The sequence below is a fragment of the Macaca fascicularis genome, chromosome 1, assembly GCF_037993035.2.
Source record: "Macaca fascicularis isolate 582-1 chromosome 1, T2T-MFA8v1.1".
Lineage (NCBI taxonomy): Eukaryota > Metazoa > Chordata > Mammalia > Primates > Cercopithecidae > Macaca > Macaca fascicularis.
The window spans coordinates 34,302,939-34,326,432 of NC_088375.1; the positions used below are offsets into that span (position 1 = coordinate 34,302,939).

Consider the following 23,494-nt stretch of genomic DNA (forward strand, 5'->3'; position numbering starts at 1 on the left):
TTGCCCAGGTTGGAGTGCAGTGGTGCAGCACAATCTCGGCTCACTGCAATGCCCACCTCCCGGGTTCAAGCAATTCTCCTGCCTCAGTCTCCCAAGTAGCTAGGATTACAGGCATGCACCATCACACCCAGCTAATTTTGTAGTTTAGTACATGGGGTTTCACCATGTTGGTCAGGCTGGTCTCGATCTCCTGACCTCAAGTGATCCACCCACCTCGGCCTCCCAAAGTTTTGGGATTACAGGCGTAAGCCGCTGCACCTGGCCATATTTACAATTTATTAAGTGGAAGTGTATCATCATAAAGATCTTCATCCTCATTGTCTTCATGTTGAATAGGTTGAGGAGGAGAAAGAATAGGAGGGGTTGGCTCTGCTGTCTCAAGGGTGGGAGAGGTGGAAGAAAATATGTATGTAGGTGGACTGGCAAAGTTCAGACTCACGTTGTTCAAGGGTCAGCTAATATATACATATCTTTTTGTCATTTTAAATAAATGATTCTGCTTCCCTGGGCAAGTGCTAGGAAGCACATTAACTGCATAGTAGTCTGCAGTTTGAATTGTTTTCATTCTTTCTTTGGTATTCCAGAGATTTTATAATCTATGTTAAAATCATGAGTTCTGAAACTTGGTGACAGACAGGGCTTTTGAAAGAGAGCACTTTTGGCTGTGTGATGTAAATCTGTTTCTCTTCAGAAAGGCAGGGGGTCTGTAGATGATACTCTTATTATTATTATTATTATTATTATTATACTTTAAGTTCTAGGGTACATGTGCACAACGTGCAGGTTTGTTGCATAGATATACATGTGCCATGTTGGCTTGCTGCACCCATCAACTCATCACTTACGTTAGGTATTTCTCCTAACGCTATCCCTCCCCCAGCCTCCTACCCTCCAACAGGCCCCGGTGTGTAATGTTCCCTTCCCTGTGTCCATGTGTTCTCATTGTTCAACTCTCACTTATGAGTGAGAACATGCGGTGTTTGGTTTTCTGTCCTTGTGATATTTTCCTGAGAATTATGGTTTCCAGCTTCATCCATGTCCCTGCAAAAGGCATGAACTCATCCTTTTTTATGGCTGCATAGTATTCCTGGTGTATATGTGTCACATTTTCTTTATACAGTCTATTATTGATGGACGTTTGGGTTGGTTCCAAGTCTTTGCTCTTGTGAATAGTGCCACAATAAACATACGTGTGCATGTGTCTTTATAGTAGCATGATTTGTAATCCTTTGGGTATATACTCAGTAATGGGATTGCTGGGTCAAATGATATTTCTAGTTCTAGATCCTTGAGGAATCACCGCACTGTCTTCCACAATGGTTGAACTAATTTACACTCCCGCCAACAGTGTAAAAGCTTTCCTATTGCTCGACATCCTCTCCAGCATCTGTTGTTTCCTGACTTTTTAATGATCACTATTCTAACTGGCATGAGATGGTATCTCATTGTGGTTTTGATTTGCATTTCTCTGATGACCAGTGATGATGAGCATTTTTTCATATGTCTGTTGGCTGCATAAATGTCTTCTTTTGAGAAGTGTCTGTTCATATCCTTTGCCCACATTTTGATGGGGTTGTTTGTTTTTTTCTTGTAAATTTGTTTAAGTTCTTTGTAGGTTCTGGATATTAGCCCTTTGTCAGATGGGTAGAGTGCAAAAATTTTCTCCCATTCTGTAGGTTGCCTGTTCACTCTGATGATAGTTTCTTTTGCTGTGCAGAAGCTCTTTAGTTTAGTTAGATCCCATTTGTCTATTTTGACTTTTGTTGCCATTGCTTTTGGTGTTTTATTCATGAAATGTTTGCCCATGCCTATGTCCTGAGTGGTATTGCCTAGGTTTTCTTCTAGGGTTTTTATGGTTTTGGGTCTTACATTTAAGTCTTTAATCCATCTACAGGCAAATATGGTAAAGCCCATATCCAGAATCAAAAATGAGTGAAGCAATTTGCCCAGCACTGGGACCTCCAAGTCTAGTTCTGAACTTGCAAATAGGTCACATTCTAGGAAGAGATGGACATTTCCTGACAGATCTATTTTGAGGAGCCAAACTCTGTGCTGAGACTTAAATAAAGGGGCAGAGAAACTTCCACTTTCCCAGGTTACAGGAATGGAAGGAGAAGTCGGTTTGGCATAATAATTCAACATTTTTCTATCATGCGAAGGAAGAATCAGAATTACTGCTGAGATTCCTCTGTTTCCCTCAGATGAGAATCTTCAGAGGAGAAGAACTTGAATTAATTTTATTTTCCCAGTTAGTAGGGTTCTCAACACCTCAAAGTACCAGCATTGGTCCTCCCAAGAAGGAAATATATTTAACATTTAACCTGGTTCCTGTCCTACAAAGCAGAGATGAAGTCAGATGAGGAGGAAGCAGAATGGGGAGTCAGAATCAAGACTTTTTTCTCTGTTAGTTTGGATAAATAGCAAAGCTATCTAAGTATGAATGCTGTTATTGTCATTACATTTGGTTTTCAGTTGGTGGTGGGAAAATTAAATGAGGACTCTGTCTCATCCAGTCCACTGTGCATTCTATACATCCGACTCCTATCTGCTGCCAAATTCAGAGCATGTATTCCTTCTTAGCCCATACCCTCTTATTTCCATAAGAATCAATACAATGAAGTAAAATAATAGAGAAAAATCTGATCCTCTTTTACTACTTAACCTTCAAAGAGCTGTTTCTAGAAAGACCTCTGGGATTGCTATTTAGTCAGGGGTGGTACTTCTTGGATAAATGAATTACAATATTTTGTTTAACTAAAGAACTGAAAAGTTGGGACATTACTCTAAAAAAATACACTGGGCAAGAAAGATTATGAGAAACTCTTTCTTGAGTTCTCTACCACATCCTGCCTGTTCATGGGTTTTCTGCACTCCCACCCCAATACCACCATCACCTCATCTGTGAAACTCAATACCATGTTAAAGCTGGAAGGGCCCTTTGATAGAAGGCAGTTCAACCCCATCATTTTACTAATTTGCAGATGGAAGGCCAGGATGGTTAAGATACTTGCCCAAGGTCCTAGAGGCCAGCAGGGGCAAGCCAAGACCAGAACCCAAGTCATGTGGCCTTGGTCTACTACTTTCTTCATCACACTGTATTGTTTCTTGAAAAGTATGGTACAGATGCCAGTTTCTCTTAAGCAAAGCTAGATGCTAGATAAAAGTTGTGATCAGACTTTTATGAATGCCTGGGGGAGGGTGGATATTGACTTTAGAAAAGTTTATGAGCTGATGTCACCCTGATTTTAAGTCTGAGCTAAAACTCAGTTAAGTGCTTCTTTGTTGTTACATTACAATCTTAGTGTTGCAGGAAGTTCTGAAATATCCCATCATTTCTTTTGGGCTAAGTTTTCTCATTTAATACAAGAAATTTGAGTTGAATTCTCTTTAAGATCTGTTTCCATTTTAATGAGCTCTGGTTCCTCTAAAATGGTTGTTAAATGCCCACCATCCCCCACCTCCATCACAGTCAGGAAATGGGGTCTTTAATCTTTCACACATTCTTACATAGGAGAAGAAATGATTTTAGTACTGATTCTGACCGACTCTGATGTATTGTTGTAACCTTCTGAAGTCCTTTCAGGTTGGCTCAGACCCTCAGGGGAACCCTGAACCAAAGCTTCAGGGCAGCTGTAGGCAGAATAACAGGACTTTGCCTATTTGTTAGGAACTACTGAGCTCCGCAAATATGGACTTGGGTTGGAAGCTGTGCCAATGTCCCTGTGATGGTCTCAAAAAATGGATGACTAAAAGAGCTGCCTGGTTTGGCATTCTCTGGGGGACAGTTCTTGGAAAGTTTGTTGGTGGGGCTGGCCACTCTATCTGCAAAGAATGATGTCTGTTTTCTGGTGTCTACCTTACCCTGTTCCTCGCTAACTATTGAAAGATGTAGGAAGACTTTGGGAACCTGCCCCTAAGCCTGAACCTGCCCCTACGTCTGTCTTCCGATATAAAAGTTGACTCCTTTCAGTATAGAATTATCTAACGTTGTTAGTCAGGAGTTAAGAGATCTGCACACACTGAATTTTCCTCAGTTCACAGTTTTAGGGGAAATGATGTTTTTATCCATGTTTTGAGATTTCTGCTTTTCCTTTGTTCTGTCTGTAAAGAACTGGAGAAAACTTTCCAGGCATCTCTTGCCTTTCCAAATTGCACTCATTCATTAAAGTCACATCAAATTCAATAATAAAACTTTCTCAGAAATAGCCATGAATTTATAAGCAGTAACCCATGATTTAATTATTTTTTTCTCTTCAGCTGTATTCAAAGTTTCTTCAGAACAGGGGATATGTTTTATGCTTTTGATCTACCTTGTGGCTTCTTTGTGATAATTTGAGTTTAATATAATAAAACATAATGATGAAGCAGTGAGGCCAATGTTTCCTTCTGGAGTCAGTCTTGGCCTATAGAATTTATTGACATATCTTTCAGGTTACATATATCTAGATCTTTATGGGGTTGAGCTTTACTCCTAGTGAGTATCAACACTTTGAAACTTATAAACATCAAATTCTGGAATCCCCCTGCAGGCCTACAGAATCAACATTGATTTCAGAGGATAGAGCAGGAGTAAATTTTTTAAAAAGCTTCCTAAGTGAGTCTAATGCACAGCTATGGTAAAGCCTGCCTCATGGAATAAGAGGGCCACTCTTAAGGGAGTATGCCAACAGAGGCTTCCCAAGTGCAGGCATCATTCACGTACACAACTAGCAAGGGAAAAACACACATCATTATTGCAGGGCATTGCTAGGATTGTGCCTGGGTGCCCACAGGCAGGTTCTGTACAAGAGGACAATAGCCAAAGGTTAACATACATTTTGAACAGAAATTCCTCAACCAAAAGCATGTTTTAAAACCTTATAACACAATGGCATTGGAAGTGAAGACCAGCAGAAAGAGAGTAGAGGCTTATCAGAGTGGAGAGGTAAAGAGCAAAGCTAGGGTTATGTGTAGGTGGTCATCCACATAGTATGATTTGTAAAGACCTACTGACTTAAACCTCCCTTGTGAAAAAATCATTTGGCTTAAAACACTGACTCTTGTGAGATGGAAATACCTGCGAATCACATCTGACTGGGTACATCATATTCTTACCTGAGAACACATTGTAATGGGGTGGGGAAAGAGCTGGAAACATAGATGGAAAGAGAGAGGGTGTTGCCAAAAGAGGATGCACACTGGGCAGGGCATTGTGCAGACAGTGGCAGCTGGACAAATATCATCACTTGATTTACTGTTATTTAAAAGAGAACTGCTCAAAACTATGGGACTATTAAATATGCTATGTTTTTCTCTTGCCTACCCTGCTGAGAAGCTCCTTGGCTCACTCTGGCCTCTGCTGCTAGCTCCTGAATTGGGAAGAAAGCAACAGGAAAGCAACCTCATCCCACGGGAGATGGCCCGGTGGTCTAGGCTGGCCCTGAGAGTGAGGGCTCTGAGATCCAGCCTGAGGATTTTCCTCTGACTCGCTGTGTGGCCTCCAGCCAGTCTCCAAACAGCTTTAGTTTCCTTGTATGTCAAACCAAGATAAATACCTAACTTCCCACTTCTCTGGGGCATTGTAAGGCTTCACTTCTGCCACTTTCAGTAAGGTTTGTCCAAAGACCATAAGAGGAAAGCTTTTGAGTTTTAAGATGAATTACTTTTAGTACTTATGTAGCATTAGGTAGAGAGGAGAATGTACTGGGAGGGTGGGATAATGGAGAACACAACAACCTCACTCAGAGAAGCAGTGTTTGTAGTGGAAGAGAAACCCAAAAGGGCTTTTGGGGTTGGGGTGCAAGGGAGAGAAGTCTACAATTGGTACCAGATGCCATCAGAAGCTAATGACCTGACAAACTCCGTCCTCATAAAACAAATTCCTTAAAAAGGAAGCAAATGGAAATATAAGCTAGTGAAAGAATTTGCAGCAGCTGCCCTAAAACCATTTCTCACTTCATAAACAGGTCTGGGTTTGGTCCTTTTCTTTCTTTTTTTTCTTTTTTTTTTTTTGGTGTTGGTCTTATTTCATGCCACTTTCCCCTCTCATATTCTCCCCTGTCTCATTCTTCCTCCCTTGCTGCTCCTGCTGGATGGACTTCTCACACTGGCAGTCATAACAACAGTAGTTCCCATTTTGATGGAGGGAGGCTCATTCAGAGCATTTGTTTTGTGTCTTGTCTCAACATGTATTTGTCTTCAATGATGGCATGGATTAATTGGACGAAGTCACTCAAAACAGCACTTGCTCTTTTCACCCTAACTTCTTTCCAATAAACTGATGTGGACGAGAGTATTAATGACTCTCTGTTTTCCAGTACTTCCTGTTTAGCATGCTGAAGAAGAGATTACGTTTGGAACATCCGTGGCATGTGGCATCTAGAGAACTGGAGTTCTTTAGCATCACTAATGAAGCATCATGATCACATTTCGTAAAGGATAGTCAGATTTTAGCTTCCTTGTCAGATAGATTAAGTAAATATTTGGAGACAAAAATGTATTTCCTACATTGCATATCAGCATTGAATTTGGGGAATTGGGGCTGACTCATTAACAACCCCCACCTTATATTTTTCTTCCTTCATCAGGTCTCAGAATGGATACTTCATCATCACAGGAAATAACCAGGGCTTAAACTTGTGAAAACATTTTCTTCACACCGATCACCTCCAATTCTTCCAACTTATACATAATAAACATAGAGAAAAGAAATGAGAGTATCGTTGGCATATAATTTAAATCCCAAGGCCATAAGAGCAGGGTCAACAACTTTAGCATGTTTAATTTGAATCCATCCTTTTGGGGCTAGTGCTTTTTAAGTCAAGACTCAATTATTTCAAGGTAGTAGGTGCATATTCAATGATGTTTATTCTACTTTCTCATATCATTGCCCAGATCTTTGATAGATCTTTGATTTGACCACTAACACAATTCAGGGGGAAACAGAGCACACTACTGATGACAAGATTCATAGTAGTCATATCTTTTGGGCTAATAATTAGCACCAGGGACAACAACATCAAGAGCAAGAAAATATCTTGTTAGTCTTCCATACTAGACTATGTATTCCCTAAGAGTATGGTTCTTATACCACTGGTACTCAGATCAATGCCTTCCCAACAGAAAGTGCTCAGTAAATGCTTATTAATGAATGAGTGGAGAAAGATGGTTGAATCAGTGTTTAATGATATTTTCATATTTCAGATCCCTATTTGTCATTATAACATTTAACAAATTTCTCATTTTGATAGCCAAGGACTGACTTTGCTGTCTATAACATGAACAATCTTAATTTGGCAAATTTTTATTGTGTCGATTACAGCAAGTCATGTATTTAATGTGAAGTGGGTAAGAGCCAGTTTTCCTCTTCAAAATGTCCATAATCTGGTTGGAACATTGAGCATTTAGGAGACACTCATATACTAATTACCTTGTGAATAAAAGGATAAATAAGTTAATTCACTGATTAAAGAATGAGAAAATGCATACATGACTATAATACAACATAAAGCAAAAGAAATGCTAGAAGTGAGCATTTTACTCACTGGGAAGTTCAAAGGAAGAGGGCATCTGAAGGGACTCTGAGAAGGAGGGTGTCTTAGCTCATTTTGTGTTGCTATAACCAAATGCCTGATTGTGGGAAATTTTTAAAGAAAAGAGATTCATTTAGCTCATAGTTCTATAGTCTTGGAAGTGCAAGAAGCATGACGCTGGCATCTGCTCAGCTTTCTTGTTGTGTCATACATAGCAGAAGCAAACACATGCAAAGGTGCAAAATTTGAGAGGCACCCTGACTTTATAACAATCTGCTCTCATGGGAACTAACCTATTCCAGTGAGAACTAATTCAGTCACCACCATGAAAACAACACTAAGCTATTCATGAGGGATCTGCCCTCATGACCCAAATACCTTCCACTAGGCCCCACCTACCAATACTGCCACATTGGGAATCAAATTTCACCATGAGTTTTTTGGAACAAACCATATCCAAACCATAGCAGAAGGCCTTGTAGAAATCTCAACAAATTGAGCAAAGGTACTGAAATGGGAGAACAAAGAAATGGGGTGACTAACAGCAAACAGACCACTGAGGCCTTCTGCAGTGAAGCAGTAGAGGAATAACAACTCTGTGAGGTTGCCATAATTATCCCCATCTTATAGGGGAAGAAGCTGAAACACTTGGGAATGAATAACTCACTCCAAATCAAACAGGTGGTAAATGATGGGTCCAGGATTCAGTTCCAGAGAGCCTGAGGCTAATGCCCTTATTATTAACCTCCATGGTTCTGCCATGGCAAGAGGGTGACACTCATTTTGCTCCAGTGTATTCTTGCTGCTGTTATGGTCCAGGCTGAGTCTAGATTGGCCCTGGCAATCCAAGATAGCAGTTCTCTGCTGAGAGGATGTCTGTGGAAGCATCTAGCATAAGTTAAGCATGGGACATGGATTCAAGATGTGTGAGTTTCCTCTTCCAGTAACCGGTTCCATTTCTGCTGAGTCTGTGCTACTCTTCAGTGGTATGTACTGCTATGGCTTTAGCAGTTGTCAAAATATTTCCATACCAATCGGTAAATTGGTGTTGCCTTTCTGTCATCTCAGAAACCTAGGCCCTTCAGGCGTGGCCTTCTGTGTCACCTTGTGATCAAACATTTGAAAGACTGATGCCTGACATAACTAGGGGCCTTCCGATTTCACTCCTGAGCTTTGTTCTGGATTTGTTCTAATTGCTTGGGACCCAGCAGTACTGGTTGTTAAATATTTTGAGTGTCATCCCATGATCTGTTCATTTCTGAACCATGCAGAGCTCTTGGAATATGTTCTCCACCTCATTTCATCACCATTTGATCCTTCTGGAAGAAAAAACCATAGAAATTCAGCTAACTGTTACTTGTTAGCTGTTAGTTTTTATGTTTATTATTTGCTGCGTGGTGTTGGATAGTAGAGCAAAAAGGGGATGAGTTAAATATCGGTTTTGGAGAAAATTGTTCTCTCTGGTTTAGGAGCCCTCCCAGACGGAGCTGCAAAGTCATCGCTGCTCCTTACTGGTTCTCAATGAGTCCTAAGATGCTTCTGTTTCTCTCATCCCAGCTGTGTGCATCAGCCCTGTGGGAAGCAGGACAGCTGTCCGTCATTGCTGCTTGATCACGCCGATGTGGTGAACTGTACCTCTATAGGCCCAGGTCTCATGAAGTGTGCTATCACTTGTCAAAGGGGATTTGCCCTTCAGGCCAGTGGTGGGCAGTACATCAGGCCCATGCAGGTGAGTGGAAAGATCATGATCACCAGGACCAAGTTCCTGGGAAGGGGGGGTATTCACACTCTTCTCTCTGGCTCCACAGGGAAAGAGCAGATGTTTTTAAGCCATTTGAAAGGAAAACATGGGGGCTCTAACAAGCAGAAAGAAGGATGGCTTAATAGAAATGCAAGGTATATAAAAGTATGTACAGTGCTGATTAAGTGGGTTTTAAATTTCTCCTAAGGTGGGCAGTAAATGGGAGTGCTTATTCTGTTCTTCTCCCTTGTTTGTCTTTCTATCAGAAATTATTTTCCCTCCTTTTACCTTTAAGATGAGAATGCCAAAGTTCAGACTTGTCTGTAATTTTCAGGAAAGATCGGTTGTAGTCAGCATGTCTGTGGTTCACACTGTCCACCCACCCCGCAACAACCCTCCAACAAAAAGACTGAAGAAATAGAATCTGATTTTCTCCCCAGAAGCATTAAAGCTGTTACTGAGGCAGAGATTCTGTCATGATTCTAACTCTGGCCAAATTTTCCAAATTTCTACAAGCTTCATTTCAAATTTCTACAGCACCATTTTCAGAATTTCAAGCTGGTCTGGAGGTAGTAGAATATGTAGATTAACAGGATGGCTCAGGAGACAGATCAGAATTAAATTTTGGCTCCACTGTATATAAGATGTGTAACTTTGGATTAAAAAATAAGCAAAACAAATTAATCTCTTTAAGCTTGTTTTCACATTTTAAAATGATTAGAACAGAGTGCTTATCTGATTGAGTTATGATAATGACTGGAAATAATGTAAATGCTTTTAGCAAAATGATAGGTACATAGCACCCTAACCGTTGTCAGTATTATGAGCATGATCATGTATTCTCAACTAAGAATTCTGTTTTCCATCTTTCCTTTAGAGAGTTCAATTCCCTACAGAGAAATTTTAAACATGATATCAGCCATTAGAAAACATGACCATATTATAAGATAGAAGAAGGATGCCCTAGGGAAGAGATGATGGTGCTTGAGGAAAAAAAACCAGAAAGGTGTGGTCTCATAAAGAAAGAGTGGACACACAACTGTTAACTAGACATCAGTGACTTACAAGAGTTGATTTTTTTTTTTTTTATTTTGTGCCAATTGATTGCTTAACAGATTGGGAACCTGTGGGAGAATTTCACTTGCTTAGAGATGTCAGGATTTAAAGGTATGCACTTTGGCTTCAGCTGGCTTAGTTTCTGCCTAGAGAGAAACAGGTTTAATATACCTTGAGGCACCAACTTCTTGGTCTGTGATGCTTTAGTCAGGATGGCAGAGCCCTTATTACCTGTTGTTCACCCATCTCAACTCAGGCAAAGGAAAGTCCACTCCAGAAAAGAAATAAAAAGACTGGAAAAAAATGCAGGGACTGAATCTACTCATGTGATAGGTGAAGAAGGGGAGAGAAGAAAAGACAACATGTTTGATGCATTAAAATTAGAAGCAAATTCAAAACAAAATGGACAATACCTAACAGAGACAGGAGAAGCACTAGGCAATATACGCAATATATGCAGATTTTGAGAGACATTCTTTGTTTGCTTGTTTGTTTGTTTTGAGACAGAGTCTTGCTCTGTCACCCAGTTGCCCAGGCTGCAGTGCAGTGGCACTATCTCAGCTCACTGCAACCTCCCAATCTCCACCTCCCGGGTTCAAGTGATTCTCCTGCCTCAGCCTCCTGAGTAGCTGGGACTATAGGTGAATGCCACCATGCCCGGCTAATTTTTGTATTTGGTTTCATTCTGTGTTAGCCAGAATGGTCTCCATCTGCCGACCTTGTGATCTGCCCACCTCGCCCTCCCAAAGTGCTGGGATTACAGATGTCAGCCACTGCCCCCAGTCTGGAGAGGCATTCTTTAAGTGATAGTGGCTCGTTGTAGTTAGAGCCAGACTTGCATGCTGTGTTAAGTGAGTGAGGGGCAGCATCTGGGCTGGGAGAAGGGTGGGAGCTCGCCGTTTGCCAACCACTTGGCGCAGTCAGCAACGGCACTCTCCAGCTGACCAAACGTGCTGTCACCTGAGGCTGGCCCCATGAAGGAAATTATACAATTCCTGCTCGTGATCACAAGACAGTGGGAATAATGCTTTTTGTTGACACAAGAACCGAAACTAAACAGAAAAATGTGTCTGGCTTTGAATTGGGTCCTTCTGGCAAGCAACAGGGAAACATTGGGAACCAGGAAGGAGCAGCTAGCCAGGAGTTGGTGTCGGGGGTGACAGGTGCCTTAAGCAGTCATTTTACCTGTGGCTTTGGTGCCACTGTGATTTCTTGGCAGGATGGTTGACTCAGCCATAGAAACTCCCCTTTCTGCCTTTGACCTTTGATAATCCAGTAGCTAGAATGTTGGCTGTGCGTTTTTCAAACAAGTGATAAGCTTCTAGGTCTCCAGGTCCTAGCTTGTTACATTCCCCCCACCCTAGACACCTTCTTCTCCCACCTCCCCGTGTACTGCTGGGAAGTCCTGATCATTTTTCAAAGGCCAATCCTGTATTACCTCTTCTGTGGAGCTTCTACATGCTGTCCTCCCTGGCTGAGGATGGCAGTTCCTCCTCCAGCTCCTGTTGTACCATCATACAGGAGCATGCATTATACAATATGGCTTTATTGTTGCATATTTATGTTTTCTTTCTTCTTGATCTCAGTTTTCTACTTCTGTTTTATGGTTTGCAGTCTTTATATGGCATTCTTTCTAACCATTACAGAAGGGGATAGGATATAACAAACAAAAATGTAGCTCTTAACATTTCCTTCTTTACTTTCTTTTCTGCCTTCCTACCTCTTTTTCTCCTTTCTATTCTTCCTCCTTCACATGTTTTTGAATAATTGTTTCAACATGAGATTTGCTTGCCTGGTCGATTTTTAGTTCCTGGAAGATATCTTGTTTAGGACAGGACCTGGCCTTTCTAGGTGCTCAATAAATATGTCTTCATTGAATTAGTAGCAGTGTGCTCTAGGGCTGCCTTACTGAAATGGCAGGCCCTAGGAAATGGCTAGAATCTCTCACATTTAACTACAAGGTTTGGAAGATGCCTTGTATGCATTAACTCTCAGCACCATTCCCAGTGGAGGTAATTATTTTCAGTAGCATTATCAGTTGGCTTATTAATAAGAGTGCCAGCAGGAGACAGATGACATACTCAAAAGTGGGCAATTTGAGAGAATTTAATCAAGGGACCACTCATAAATGTGTAGGCAGGATATAGGAAAATCACAAGGAGATGGTGCAGTATCCCAGGTGAAAGGGCTCAGTTATCACCCCTAGGCCTGAAAGGTTTACCTTAGGAGTGCAGAATCACAGGAAGAAGGAGCAGAAACTATGTGGAGCAGGCTTCCAGAAGATATAGTCAATCTGCAGTGACCCTTGGGAGAGAGTGGGGAGAATCAGCACCCTGGCCTCCCTCTTCCCCTCTCCCTCTCCAGGCTCCTGACACTGTGTCCTGGATCTGAATGCAAGTACAAGTCAGAGGCATGAAATCCACTGGGGTCAGTTTCTCTGGACCAGAGCAGGGTGGAGAAGAGTTGAGAACAGGTCTGGAGGAGCAACTGGAAAACAGACAACAGAGATGGCCTGAAGGAGTCTTGCCATGTCATGATTCTCTAGCACTAGCAGCCTTCTTTTATCAGCATCATACTGAGTATTGTAAGAATGTATATTAAAACAATGAGGCCTGAAGAGGGAGAAAGGCAAAATAATTTGTCCTGTTTTAAATGTTTAGACAGATAATCACCAAGACTCTTCTAAAGCCTGGAAACTACTCTCATAAGCCTTTTATTGTGACTTTGACAGAAGCAATTTCTCTGTTTCTAGAAGGAAATTCTGCTCACATGTTCTTCTGGGCACTGGGACCAGAATGTGAGCTGCCTTCCCGTGGACTGTGGTGTTCCCGACCTGTCTTTGGTGAACTATGCAAACTTCTCCTGCTCAGAGGGAACCAACTTTCTGAAACGCTGCTCAATCTCTTGTGTCCCACCAGCCAAGCTGCAAGGTATTGTCTGGTCAACCAGGAACTGTATGCAAGTTCTCTTCCATCCCTCGCTCTTGAGGGTAGTTTGGGACTCTTTTCATCACGCCAACACCTTTCCCATTTGCTCCACTGTGTCACCATCTTCTGATAACTCCAGAAAAGTCCCAAAGGGCAACACCACTCTTTGTCCCCAACTACTTGAAAGGATGCACTGGCTCAGGTTCTCATGAATGAAGGAATCTTAGACTTTCCTCTATTTTTATTTGATGATGTGTACCCCAGAGGCAAGCCTACTAGAATGGTTGTCCTGATAATATTCATAATCAAGATACAGCCTATTGTGTACATTTTAAAATTTAATATTTAACAACCATCCCTTGAGTAATGTGTGACTTTGTCCCTGGCTTTAGTGCTGGTTAGAGATAAAGATTGGGTAGAGCCTGCTCTAACTGATGGCTTCTCAGACTTTGGTGTGCTTAATAATGACTCAGGAGGCTTGCTATAATTGCAGATTCCTGAACCTTTTCCAAGAGATTCTTGCTTAGTGAGTCTGGGGTGAGATAATGATGCTATGGTGAGTAGTTCATGGATTGCATTTGGAGAAACCATGAATCGTACTAAGGCATATAGTATAGTGTTTAAATACAGAACTCTGCATCCAAAGTGCCTCTGTTCAAACCCTGATTCTGCCCCTTACTAATTCGGGCAAGTTACCAATCCCCAATTTCCTCATCTGCATAATAGGGGATAATAATAGGATCTATTTCATAGGGTTGTTTGAGGTTTGAAGTTTACACAAGTTAATACATGTAAAATGCTTAGAACAGTGCCTGGCATATAATAAGCACTATAAAAGTGTCATCTATTATTATTTTAATGCTTTCCATGACACCATCACTGCTATATTTTTTATTATTTGTAGGTAGGAAAAGAAGTAATGATTTAGTTGGTAGCCCTTCTTTCATTTGGGTCAAGAAATATTTATCTGACCTCTGTTTTATGTAAGAGCATCACACTGGATGCTCTATAAGTAAAAAGATGTAGGACAAACATTTGACATGGGATTTTTGAGATGCTACTCAAGAAAGAATAATGTGACTTTTGAAAGACACCAGTAAGTTGAGAGGTTTTTATTTCATCTGCTATGATTATCTTTCTGGGCTCTCTGTTCTAAGCATCTTGTGCTTCTCTCTCTTGGAGTCAGGACTGAGCCCATGGCTGACATGTCTTGAAGATGGTCTCTGGTCTCTCCCTGAAGTCTACTGCAAGTTGGAGTGTGATGCTCCCCCTGTTATTCTGAATGCCAACTTGCTCCTGCCTCACTGCCTCCAGGACAACCATGACGTGGGCACCATCTGCAAATATGAATGCAAACCAGGGTACTATGTGGCAGAAAGTGCAGAGGGTAAAGTCAGGAAGTAAGTTGAATTGTTCCTGGTCTTTGGAGTTCTACCTACCTCGCTGCTTGTTATGTTTGTTTTTCTGTACGATCTCTCTTTACCTGCAGGACTATATTCTCCAATCACGACAGGTAGGTGACCTGCTGTGCTTTCTGTAAATGTATTCTGTCCCATAGAAGATCCCACAGTCTCACTTGGGTACTTTTTAAAATAATTTCTGCCCTAATGATCGCTTTCCCTGAAAGTAGGAGTTAGCAGCATCCCAAGTGTTGTATGTGTCACCTGAATCCAACTCTGTGTCGGCCTATACTCGTCAGTCCAGTTTACAACTGCAGGCCTGGCCTGGTCCCCAGTGCAGACCCTTATGAGCTGTGGATATTGGGAAAATTCCTTTCTCTGCCTCAATTTTCTTTCTATAAAAAGGGGATGATGATAACAAAAAAAAAATATCTACCAGTTAGGGCTGATGTAGGAACTAAATGAATGATATGAATAAAACATAAAATTCAGTATATTTACTTTAAAAATATAAAACTCAACTGGCTATTAATATTGTTATTATGTCTTTCTGCTTTCTCCTTCCTGAATTTTAAGTATGTGCACTCCTAGACCTGTGGCCAGAAACACTTTTCTTCCAATGTCGTGGGGGATCTGAAAGAACAAAAACTTTATAATGTAATTTAAGAGGAAGGGCTTCCACTAGAGTCATCTTGGGGTTCAAATCCTCATCTCCCCTTTATCAGCTGAGTAACCTCAGGCAAGTTACTTAACTCCTTGGGTCTTGGTCTCCTTCCTTTCTTCTAGGTCTCCTTCTTATCCTTTTAAGTTTAGAATAATGCTTTCATCAGTATTGAGTTGAAAGATAATTCAACCTTCAACTCAATATCCAACTCAAGGTTAACTCAATATCCAGCCCAGTGCCTGGCTTGTGCCAATTACTCAATAAATTGTTTCAGAAAAAGAAACTTTTTATGAGTGAACAAAAAACTTTCAGGGAAAGAAACTCCTTGCATTTAGGAAATAGTAGCTATTCTTTCTCTACCATAAATTATGAAGCTACAGGAGAAACCAAATCTGTTTCTTACCTAGCACTTACCTAGCTACATTAGTTCAAAGCCTGTCAATATGTATTCTTTTAAGATTTTGTTTTTGAAATAACAAAATCCTAGCCATGGTATTACCAGTGGTGCCGGGGCATACAACCTTTGCTTGTAAGCTAGGATGGTCTAAAGGGACAGAAAAAAAATCAGGAAGCTATCTGACTCCCATTTACCCTTTCTCTAGTTGATCTCTCAACCATGTTAACATTTGGCCAATAGAGCAATGGCTTCTCCCAGGGCCTTCCACTCTAGAAAAGGCCCATGCTCATAAGTGGGAGGGGAAGAGCAAGCCCATACCCTGCCCTTTCCACCAGAGGGAAGGGCCAGGCTGATTAGAACATAAACAATACTGATGAAAAATTCATAGGAGGCAACACTCCCTGGTTCAGTGGTCTCTAGCAGATGCAGTAAACAGTTTTTGACAACCAAGAGCATATTTGCATGTGATTTTCATAGCATCTAGAGGCAATTTGCATAGGCAGTGAGTACCCAGGTAATCTTCAAGTGAAAACGTTACTACAATTACCCTGAAGGCTGCTGTTTTCTTGCTTTTTTTCTCTCTAGTTTTGCCTCTTTTTTCACACACCAGCAGCCACCTCAGATATCTGCAGAATAGTACCATGAAGAATAAATGACCAGGGGCCAGAGAAATGTCTCAGGACTGGGAGGAATTAAAGACAGCAAGATCATCACCAGTTTTCTGGGCCATGTCTCAGCTTTATGTTGGGAAAAAACGAGGCCTCCACCCAGAACTCTGGGTGGAGTTCTGGGTTTGAGGGACATTTTTGGACACAGCTTTTCTGACTGAGAAAGTAGATGCTTGCATCACAATGTCAGCATCAGTTTGGGCTTAAACGTTGACATTCACAAGCACCATGCTGAGGAAAGATTAAATTATTTACTGTGTTATGTAAGCTGATTAAATCTTAGTTTACACCTGTTTACATAGCAGGTGGCGGATTGGTAATCAGAAGTTTGCAAGTCTAGCATAAATCACTGCCACTTGCTGCTCATGTTTACTCAGTGAACTATGTCAGCCTTGTACCTTGCATGTGGAAAAAGCCCAGCATTGTACAAACAAGGCCCTCAACTTCTTTCTAGGACATGCAAGCACAAAGAGAAGAAATTGAGAAAAGCAGAAGGGAAATCAATCCAGAGAGAATGGGCACATGATAATTTTATGCTACTGTACAGTGTAGTAAAAAAAATTTTTTGAGGGTTATATTTGCAACTTGTTTGCATGACCCTGAGCAAAATACTCAACGTCCATGTATCTCAGTTTTTGCATCTATAATGTGGGAAGTAGTAACTATTTATATCCAACAATGTTGTTTTGAGGCTGAATGTCGGGCAATGTCGTGAAAGCATTTTACAAACTTTGAAGTTCAAAATATATGCTATGCCAGATATTACTTTTTGTTCATCTTTTTGTAAAAGAAGAAAACAATTACTAAAATATCAGCCAAATACATTCCCCTCCTGCTGCTTCTCAAGTCCATGGTTTCAAGACAAAAGAATTATAAGTGCTGGATTTGACTTCCTCTGATATCCCTGTTCCAGCTTTGTCTCATTCTACCCAGGGATGTCACAGATGACATATTCATCCCCTGCATGCTCTGTGCCAGTCTCTGGGTTAGGAATAAAGACAGACACATAAATAAGACCTGGGCAGTCCAACCTCAAAAAATGGAGTCAGGATCTTTGTTATAGAGTTGTTGGCCACACCTTCCTTCTTGAAACTCTTCTTCCTTGATTCTCTTCCATCTTGCTCCCTGATTCATGTTCCTTCTTCCTGTCTGTCCACCCTTGATTTCCTTTTCTGCTTTTAGTCCTCTGCCCATTTCTTTAAAGTTGATGTTTTTCTGAGTTCTCTTTTCCAACTTGTCAGGCATGATGCTCATTTACCCTGTAGCCTCAGTTACCATCTGCATGCTGATGGTTCCTAAATTCATACCTGCCAATATAGTATCTTCCCTTAAGGGCCATAAGGCCCATAAGACCAACTGTCTATGGATGTTGCCGCTTAGATATCCTGTCTACATCTTGAACTCTTACCTATGCAAAACAGAGCCTATTATAATTCCTTTCAAACATGCATGTCTTTCTGTGTTCTGTGAAGCTGGTTGAACCGGGTGTGTGCACATCACCTGAGACTCTTCAGTGCCCTTTACCTTCTCTCAAATCAGTTATCAACTCTGTCATTATCTTACTGACTCAGATATGCTTGTTTCTCTCCATCCCTGCTGTCGAGTCTCTATAATAGACTATTATAATTTCTCACCTCTGAACTGATCTTTCTGTCTCCAGTCCTTTTCCCTTCAATATATTCACCACTTTGCAGCAAAAATGGCCTTCAAAAACCTCAAATCCAGTTTTGTTATTTCCCCACATGAAAATGAATGACCAGCCTACCTGCCACTTTATTTAAGGGCAAAAAGTTGAATATTAAGATAGTTTCAGTGCCTGCACAATCTAGCAGGGCCTTGCTTACTTCTCCAGCCTCATTGCTCACTATCTTCCCTGCAGACCACTTCCCTTCAGCTCTTACACAACCTTCTTAGCATAGGCTCTAATAATACTGGAGTTCTTTTATATCTTCATGGAAGCCATGGCAGTCAGGGCCTTCAGACATGGAATTCCTTCTTCCCAGAGCTCTCCCTGACAGTAACCTTTTGCTTGACTAACTCTTACTCTCTTATTTTTAGTGTAGTTGTGACGTTGTCCAGGAAGTTTACCAGGTCTCCCCAGACTGTAGGCCTCCTCTCATAGGCTGCCATTGTACACCAAATTTCTCTGATGATATCACTTATCTCACTGATTACAAATGATCTGGTTACTCATCTCTATTGGCAAATAGACCATGAATATTTTGCTTAGCATCTTGTGCCCAATGACTAGTTATTTACTGGTAGGTATTCAATACTTTCTAAATGGGTAAAAGCATTGCATTTATATGCAAACTTATGATAGAATTTTGATGTGAAAGTTGATGCTAAAAATAGTGAAGAAGAGGAGAGGTTTTCTTACGAGGTAATAGAGATCCCTGTTTCAAATGCTTTAGAGTGAATGAGAACTTTAAACATATATATGTAGTATTTTTTTCTAGCAATTATCTCAACGACATAGAAAGAATGGTCATTCTTCAAAGACAGTTTTAATTTTATTTATTCAACAGACATTTATGCCTGATTAGTGCCACTCTTTGCAAGTTAACGGTAACAGAAAAAGGATTACCTCTCAACAAGCTCACCAGAAAGATGCTTCTCATACTTGGCTGCTCATGAGAATCACCCAGGGAGATTTTAAAAATCCTAATGTCCAGGTCACACCCCAAACCAATTACATCAGAATCTCTGGGGGTGGGGTCCAGACATCTGTATTTTCCAAAGTTCCCCAAGTTGCTACCATGTACAGCCAAGGTCAAGAAGCACTGGTCTAGTCAAACTTTTGTTCCTGTTAGATTAACATCAGTTATGAAATTTTGACTTTCCTGAAAGATCCAGAATAAGGCTTCTCTATTTAAAATTTTTGTAGCAGCACTTTTGCATGATAGATTTTAACACGTCTCTTTGAGACTTTTTTATTTTTGAGGGTAATAGAGAAAATGTAAGCAAAATTGTAACTCCAAGGAGGTTGTAAAGTATATGTAGTTTCAGGAGTTCTTTCCTTGTCACATTGTAGAATATGCACAAACTCTCCTTTAAGACCCTTTCTTTTATCTCCTATGCAATTTACTTCCACATACACATCATTGTTAATCATTCCTTTGCTGTTTCATTAACCTGATTTCCTGGGAAGCTAAAGTAAGTGTGATTGACTTATATTTTATCATTATGACCATATTATGTTCTCCCTTATCTTTCACTTCCATGGTTGCCTTTTTCTCATTATGTGTTATCTTTATGTGTGAAGGTTAGGTTAACGTCATTAGAGCCCATAATTAATTTAACTTCTAAATGATTCAAACCTTCCAACTTTAGTTAGACAATCTTTGTTTCTATAAGTCACTCATCAAGATGCCATCTGTGGGGTGCTGTAGTGTCAGATCTTCTTTTGGGTAATTGTAAACATCCATCCTTTCTGAGGGTTGCCCACAGCATCAACTTTTCCAAAGTATGTAAATCTGTTTAAGTTCTATAAACACAAATGAAAATCAAGGCTGAAATTAACAGGCCTCACATTTTGACTATTTATTATTTAACAAATGTTTGGTTGGTGAATGCCTTTAGTGAAACCTTGTCTGACCTAACTTGGGGGAGAGCCTGAGATGGACTGGAGCTGGGTGTGTATATTTGACTCGTTTCCACACACATAGAAAGATTGGTGTGGCAGTGTTAAAAAGCTTAAAGCCTGGGCTCTGTTCTGTTGGGTATTGATGAGGATGACTATGGTGATGATGATTTGTCACTATGTGCTATATATGCTAGGTATTTTGTTCACAATACCCCATAATTTGTCATAACAGTAATACATTTTATCATTAACAAAATAATAGTATAGTAAAATATATTATTATATAATAGTATATAATTTGATATAGTAATTATAATATTTTAATATATTATTATTATCCCCTATTATAGATGAGGAAGCTGAGACTCAGTGTGGTTAAGTAGCCTGCCCATGATCACTCAGCCAATAAATGGTAAAATTAGGATGAAAACCATTCTGACTCCAGAAACTGTGCTATTGGCTACAAAGGCTTTTTGTTTCAGAAAATCACTTCATTTCTCTCAGCCCTTTCCTGCATTCGTAAAATAAACAGAAATAATTGAGTGATTTCTAGCCCCAAACATTTCTATTTTATTTTCTATCTCCACAATGAGAAGAGCCAACACTTTGGTAAAACATCATTGCAAGAAGTGGTAGATACATAACAATTTATTACCATCAGAAAAAAAAGCAGTGATATATTAAAACACAACTGTTACACAGACATGGACTTAGTAGACAGCACTTAGGGCACTGTTAGAATAATACCTGAATAACTTTTGGTCTGCATGAGGAGCCAAGGTTTTGTTCTCTCCTTCTTGATGGGTTTTGGTTCATTGTTATCCATTCACATCCAAGAAAACTGGATCTAGTTCTCCCTTGAAGTTGGAATATTCGGAAAACTTTTTTAGAATTTCTAGAATTAAGTTTTAGAATTAAACACATCCCTAAAACTTCTAAAGAAGGTAATTTAGTCAAATGGCTAAGAAGGGTTTTCTTAGTCCAAGATTTATCTCTTCATTTAGTGGTTAATTATACAGGGTCTGGCATTATTGAGATCTAAATTTGAATCTCAACTCCACTATTTATTAGCTTTTTGACCTTGAGCAAGTTACTGATCTGTACTGAACATCATTATTCTGATTTACAGGATAGAAATAATAGGTGTACTCACTGGTTTTTGTAAGGAATAAATGAGATAATGGATGCAAAGAACTGAGCGAAATTTTTGGTCATATTATGCTTCAGTTCATCAACACTGCTGCTGTTTATGATCATCACCATCATCATTATCATTATCATTATCATTATCATTATCATTACCATTACCATCATCATCAACACCATCATAATTTCTACCAGGTTAATGGCTCTTACAAAATGACTGTTGCCGTTTGGGCTATCCTTCTGGTGCAATAGGGAAATTTCTTCTTTAACATGGAGTATACTCAGCTACATTTTTATCAGTGGCCATTGTCTCCCATCTGTGGTTGGTTCCTATGCTAAAAACAAAACAAAACAAAACAAATTTTAAAAAAACAAAATAGCACAGAGTCCAGGAAGACTGGAATTGGCATTCGAGGTCAGAGGTACAGGTCTTCAATTACCAGTGGAAAAAGTGCATTTCCCTTGCCTATAAAAGAAAACACACACCAAAATAGAAAGTTTACTAAATTTTTAAAAATGTACTATTCTCCCCCAATTAGTACACTCTCTGTCTGCTTTATATCATCCTGCTGACAACTCAAGAAGTGACCAAGTACTACAGTGGCTTCAAGTAGATCAAGGAAAATGGGGGAAAGAGGGAGAAAAAGAAACCACGTAATCAGCAAGATAGATCTGGTCATAATTTAAAAAATTAGGATGAGCAAATAAAGTCAGGCTGGTCTGGAAGGAGAAGGGCAAGGGCATGTCCTGGAGACATTACCCAGATTTTTAGGCTCTTGATCTTTTTGAACCATAGCTTGAAACTCTGGAAGATTCAAACTGACTTTATCCTATCCTAGGAAGGGAAAGAAAGACTTGGTTAATCAACTGAAAACAGTGCAGATAAGGCAAGATAAAACTCATTAAGTATCCTGGATTCATAGCTTTTAAAAAATTATAAAAGTAATCTACCTAATTGTTAAGCTCTGTGTCATAGCGATGTGCCTATACATAGGTGAATAGGTGCTAAACCTACACACGTGTATACACATGTTCTATCTATGATTGCTCAAGGAAAGAACACACATTAATCTCTATGTACACTCATGTAACTGTGAGAAATAGAAATGTGTTTTCTTTCCAATAAGACCTTCCCTGGCTTTATAATTAGTGTTTATAGTAAATACATTCAAAATTTATCCTTGGAATCCTCAAATCTCTTGCCATTGTAGGATAATGTGAGCTTTAGGCTAATTTATTAAAGCCTCTTTTGGCTTCACAGTGATTGAATCTCTGCCCCAGGCCTTGGCCACTCATATACACACCTAGCTGCAGACCAGATCTTGACTGCAGGCTTCAAGGGGCCTGGTGACCGGCATGCATGCTCTCACTTCAAACTCAGCCCTTGTTGAATTCGTAAATTTACCTGTTAACTTCAACCCCAAACTAGAGAGCATCACATTGTAAAACTTGCAGTTTTATATTGACTACTAATTTCTATTAATCAGAGTAAATTTTTAGAAACCTGAGTAAGAGCTTAATTGTTATATATAAACCAGTAGGACTTTATTCAACCCATAACTTCACCCCCTGCTGTTCTTTCTGGTCTTCGTTTGTCCTACTCCTCCTGTGTCTCTGGCTCACACTTTCTTCAGCCCATTGAGTGAACATTTTGGTTGTGGTTTTGCTTTTGCTCTCTAGTGATGGGGTCAGGCCAGGTCAAACTGATTCATGAACTGTCTCCTGAGGGATTCTGGGTGGGACAGAAATATGAAGAATTAAGTAGGGTGGAGAAAATGAGCAGAATGTCAACATTCCATACTCATCACACACGCACACACACACACACACACACACACAGAGAGAGAGAGAGAGAGAGAGAGAGAGAGGGACAGAGACAGAGACAGAGACAGAGAGAGAGAGAGGAGTGTGGCTGAGCAGATCTTCTGATCATCAGGCATGGCTAGTAATTTCCGCTGCTTGTTGATCGTGGTCATGTGCCATTCATTGAACTGCATACTTTAAATATACTACCTCACATAATCTACTTATGACCCTGTGGAGAATGTATGACTATCCCTATTTTCCAGTGAGGAAAACTGAGAATAATGGAGTTTACGTGATTTTTTTTTTAAGTTAGAGATTTATTAAGCACCAAGGCTAGAGCTCTAACATCTCCTGATTCCAGAGCACCTGCTTTCAGCCACTCTGCCACATGTTCTTCCTGATGAGAATCTCCCAGTGCAGCCACTAAAGGCCTGCTGAAGCCACCGTGACTTCCAATTCTCCCTTTTCAGTCAGGGCAAGGAAAAGGGTAATCAGCTCTTTTTCTTCCAGCCCACATCAAGGAATGTAATGTCAGGAGTATGGCCAATGCAGGATCCACCTGTGTGTATTCCAGGTCCTTAGGTATACCACA

At 40.3% G+C, this 23,494-nt stretch overlaps 1 protein-coding gene across 2 annotated transcripts in view; it reads left to right on the forward strand.

The window, feature by feature from the left end:
* The window catches only part of PAPPA2 (pappalysin 2), a 303,262-nt gene that overhangs the window by 208,589 nt on the left and 71,179 nt on the right, over positions 1-23,494 (forward strand). For both annotated transcript variants that reach the window (XM_005540072.5, XM_074020862.1), the window contains 3 exons: positions 9,069-9,240; positions 13,061-13,238; positions 14,422-14,635. In XM_005540072.5, coding sequence (XP_005540129.3) covers positions 9,069-9,240; positions 13,061-13,238; positions 14,422-14,635 — 564 coding nt within the window. The remainder of the gene's footprint in view (positions 1-9,068; positions 9,241-13,060; positions 13,239-14,421; positions 14,636-23,494) is intronic.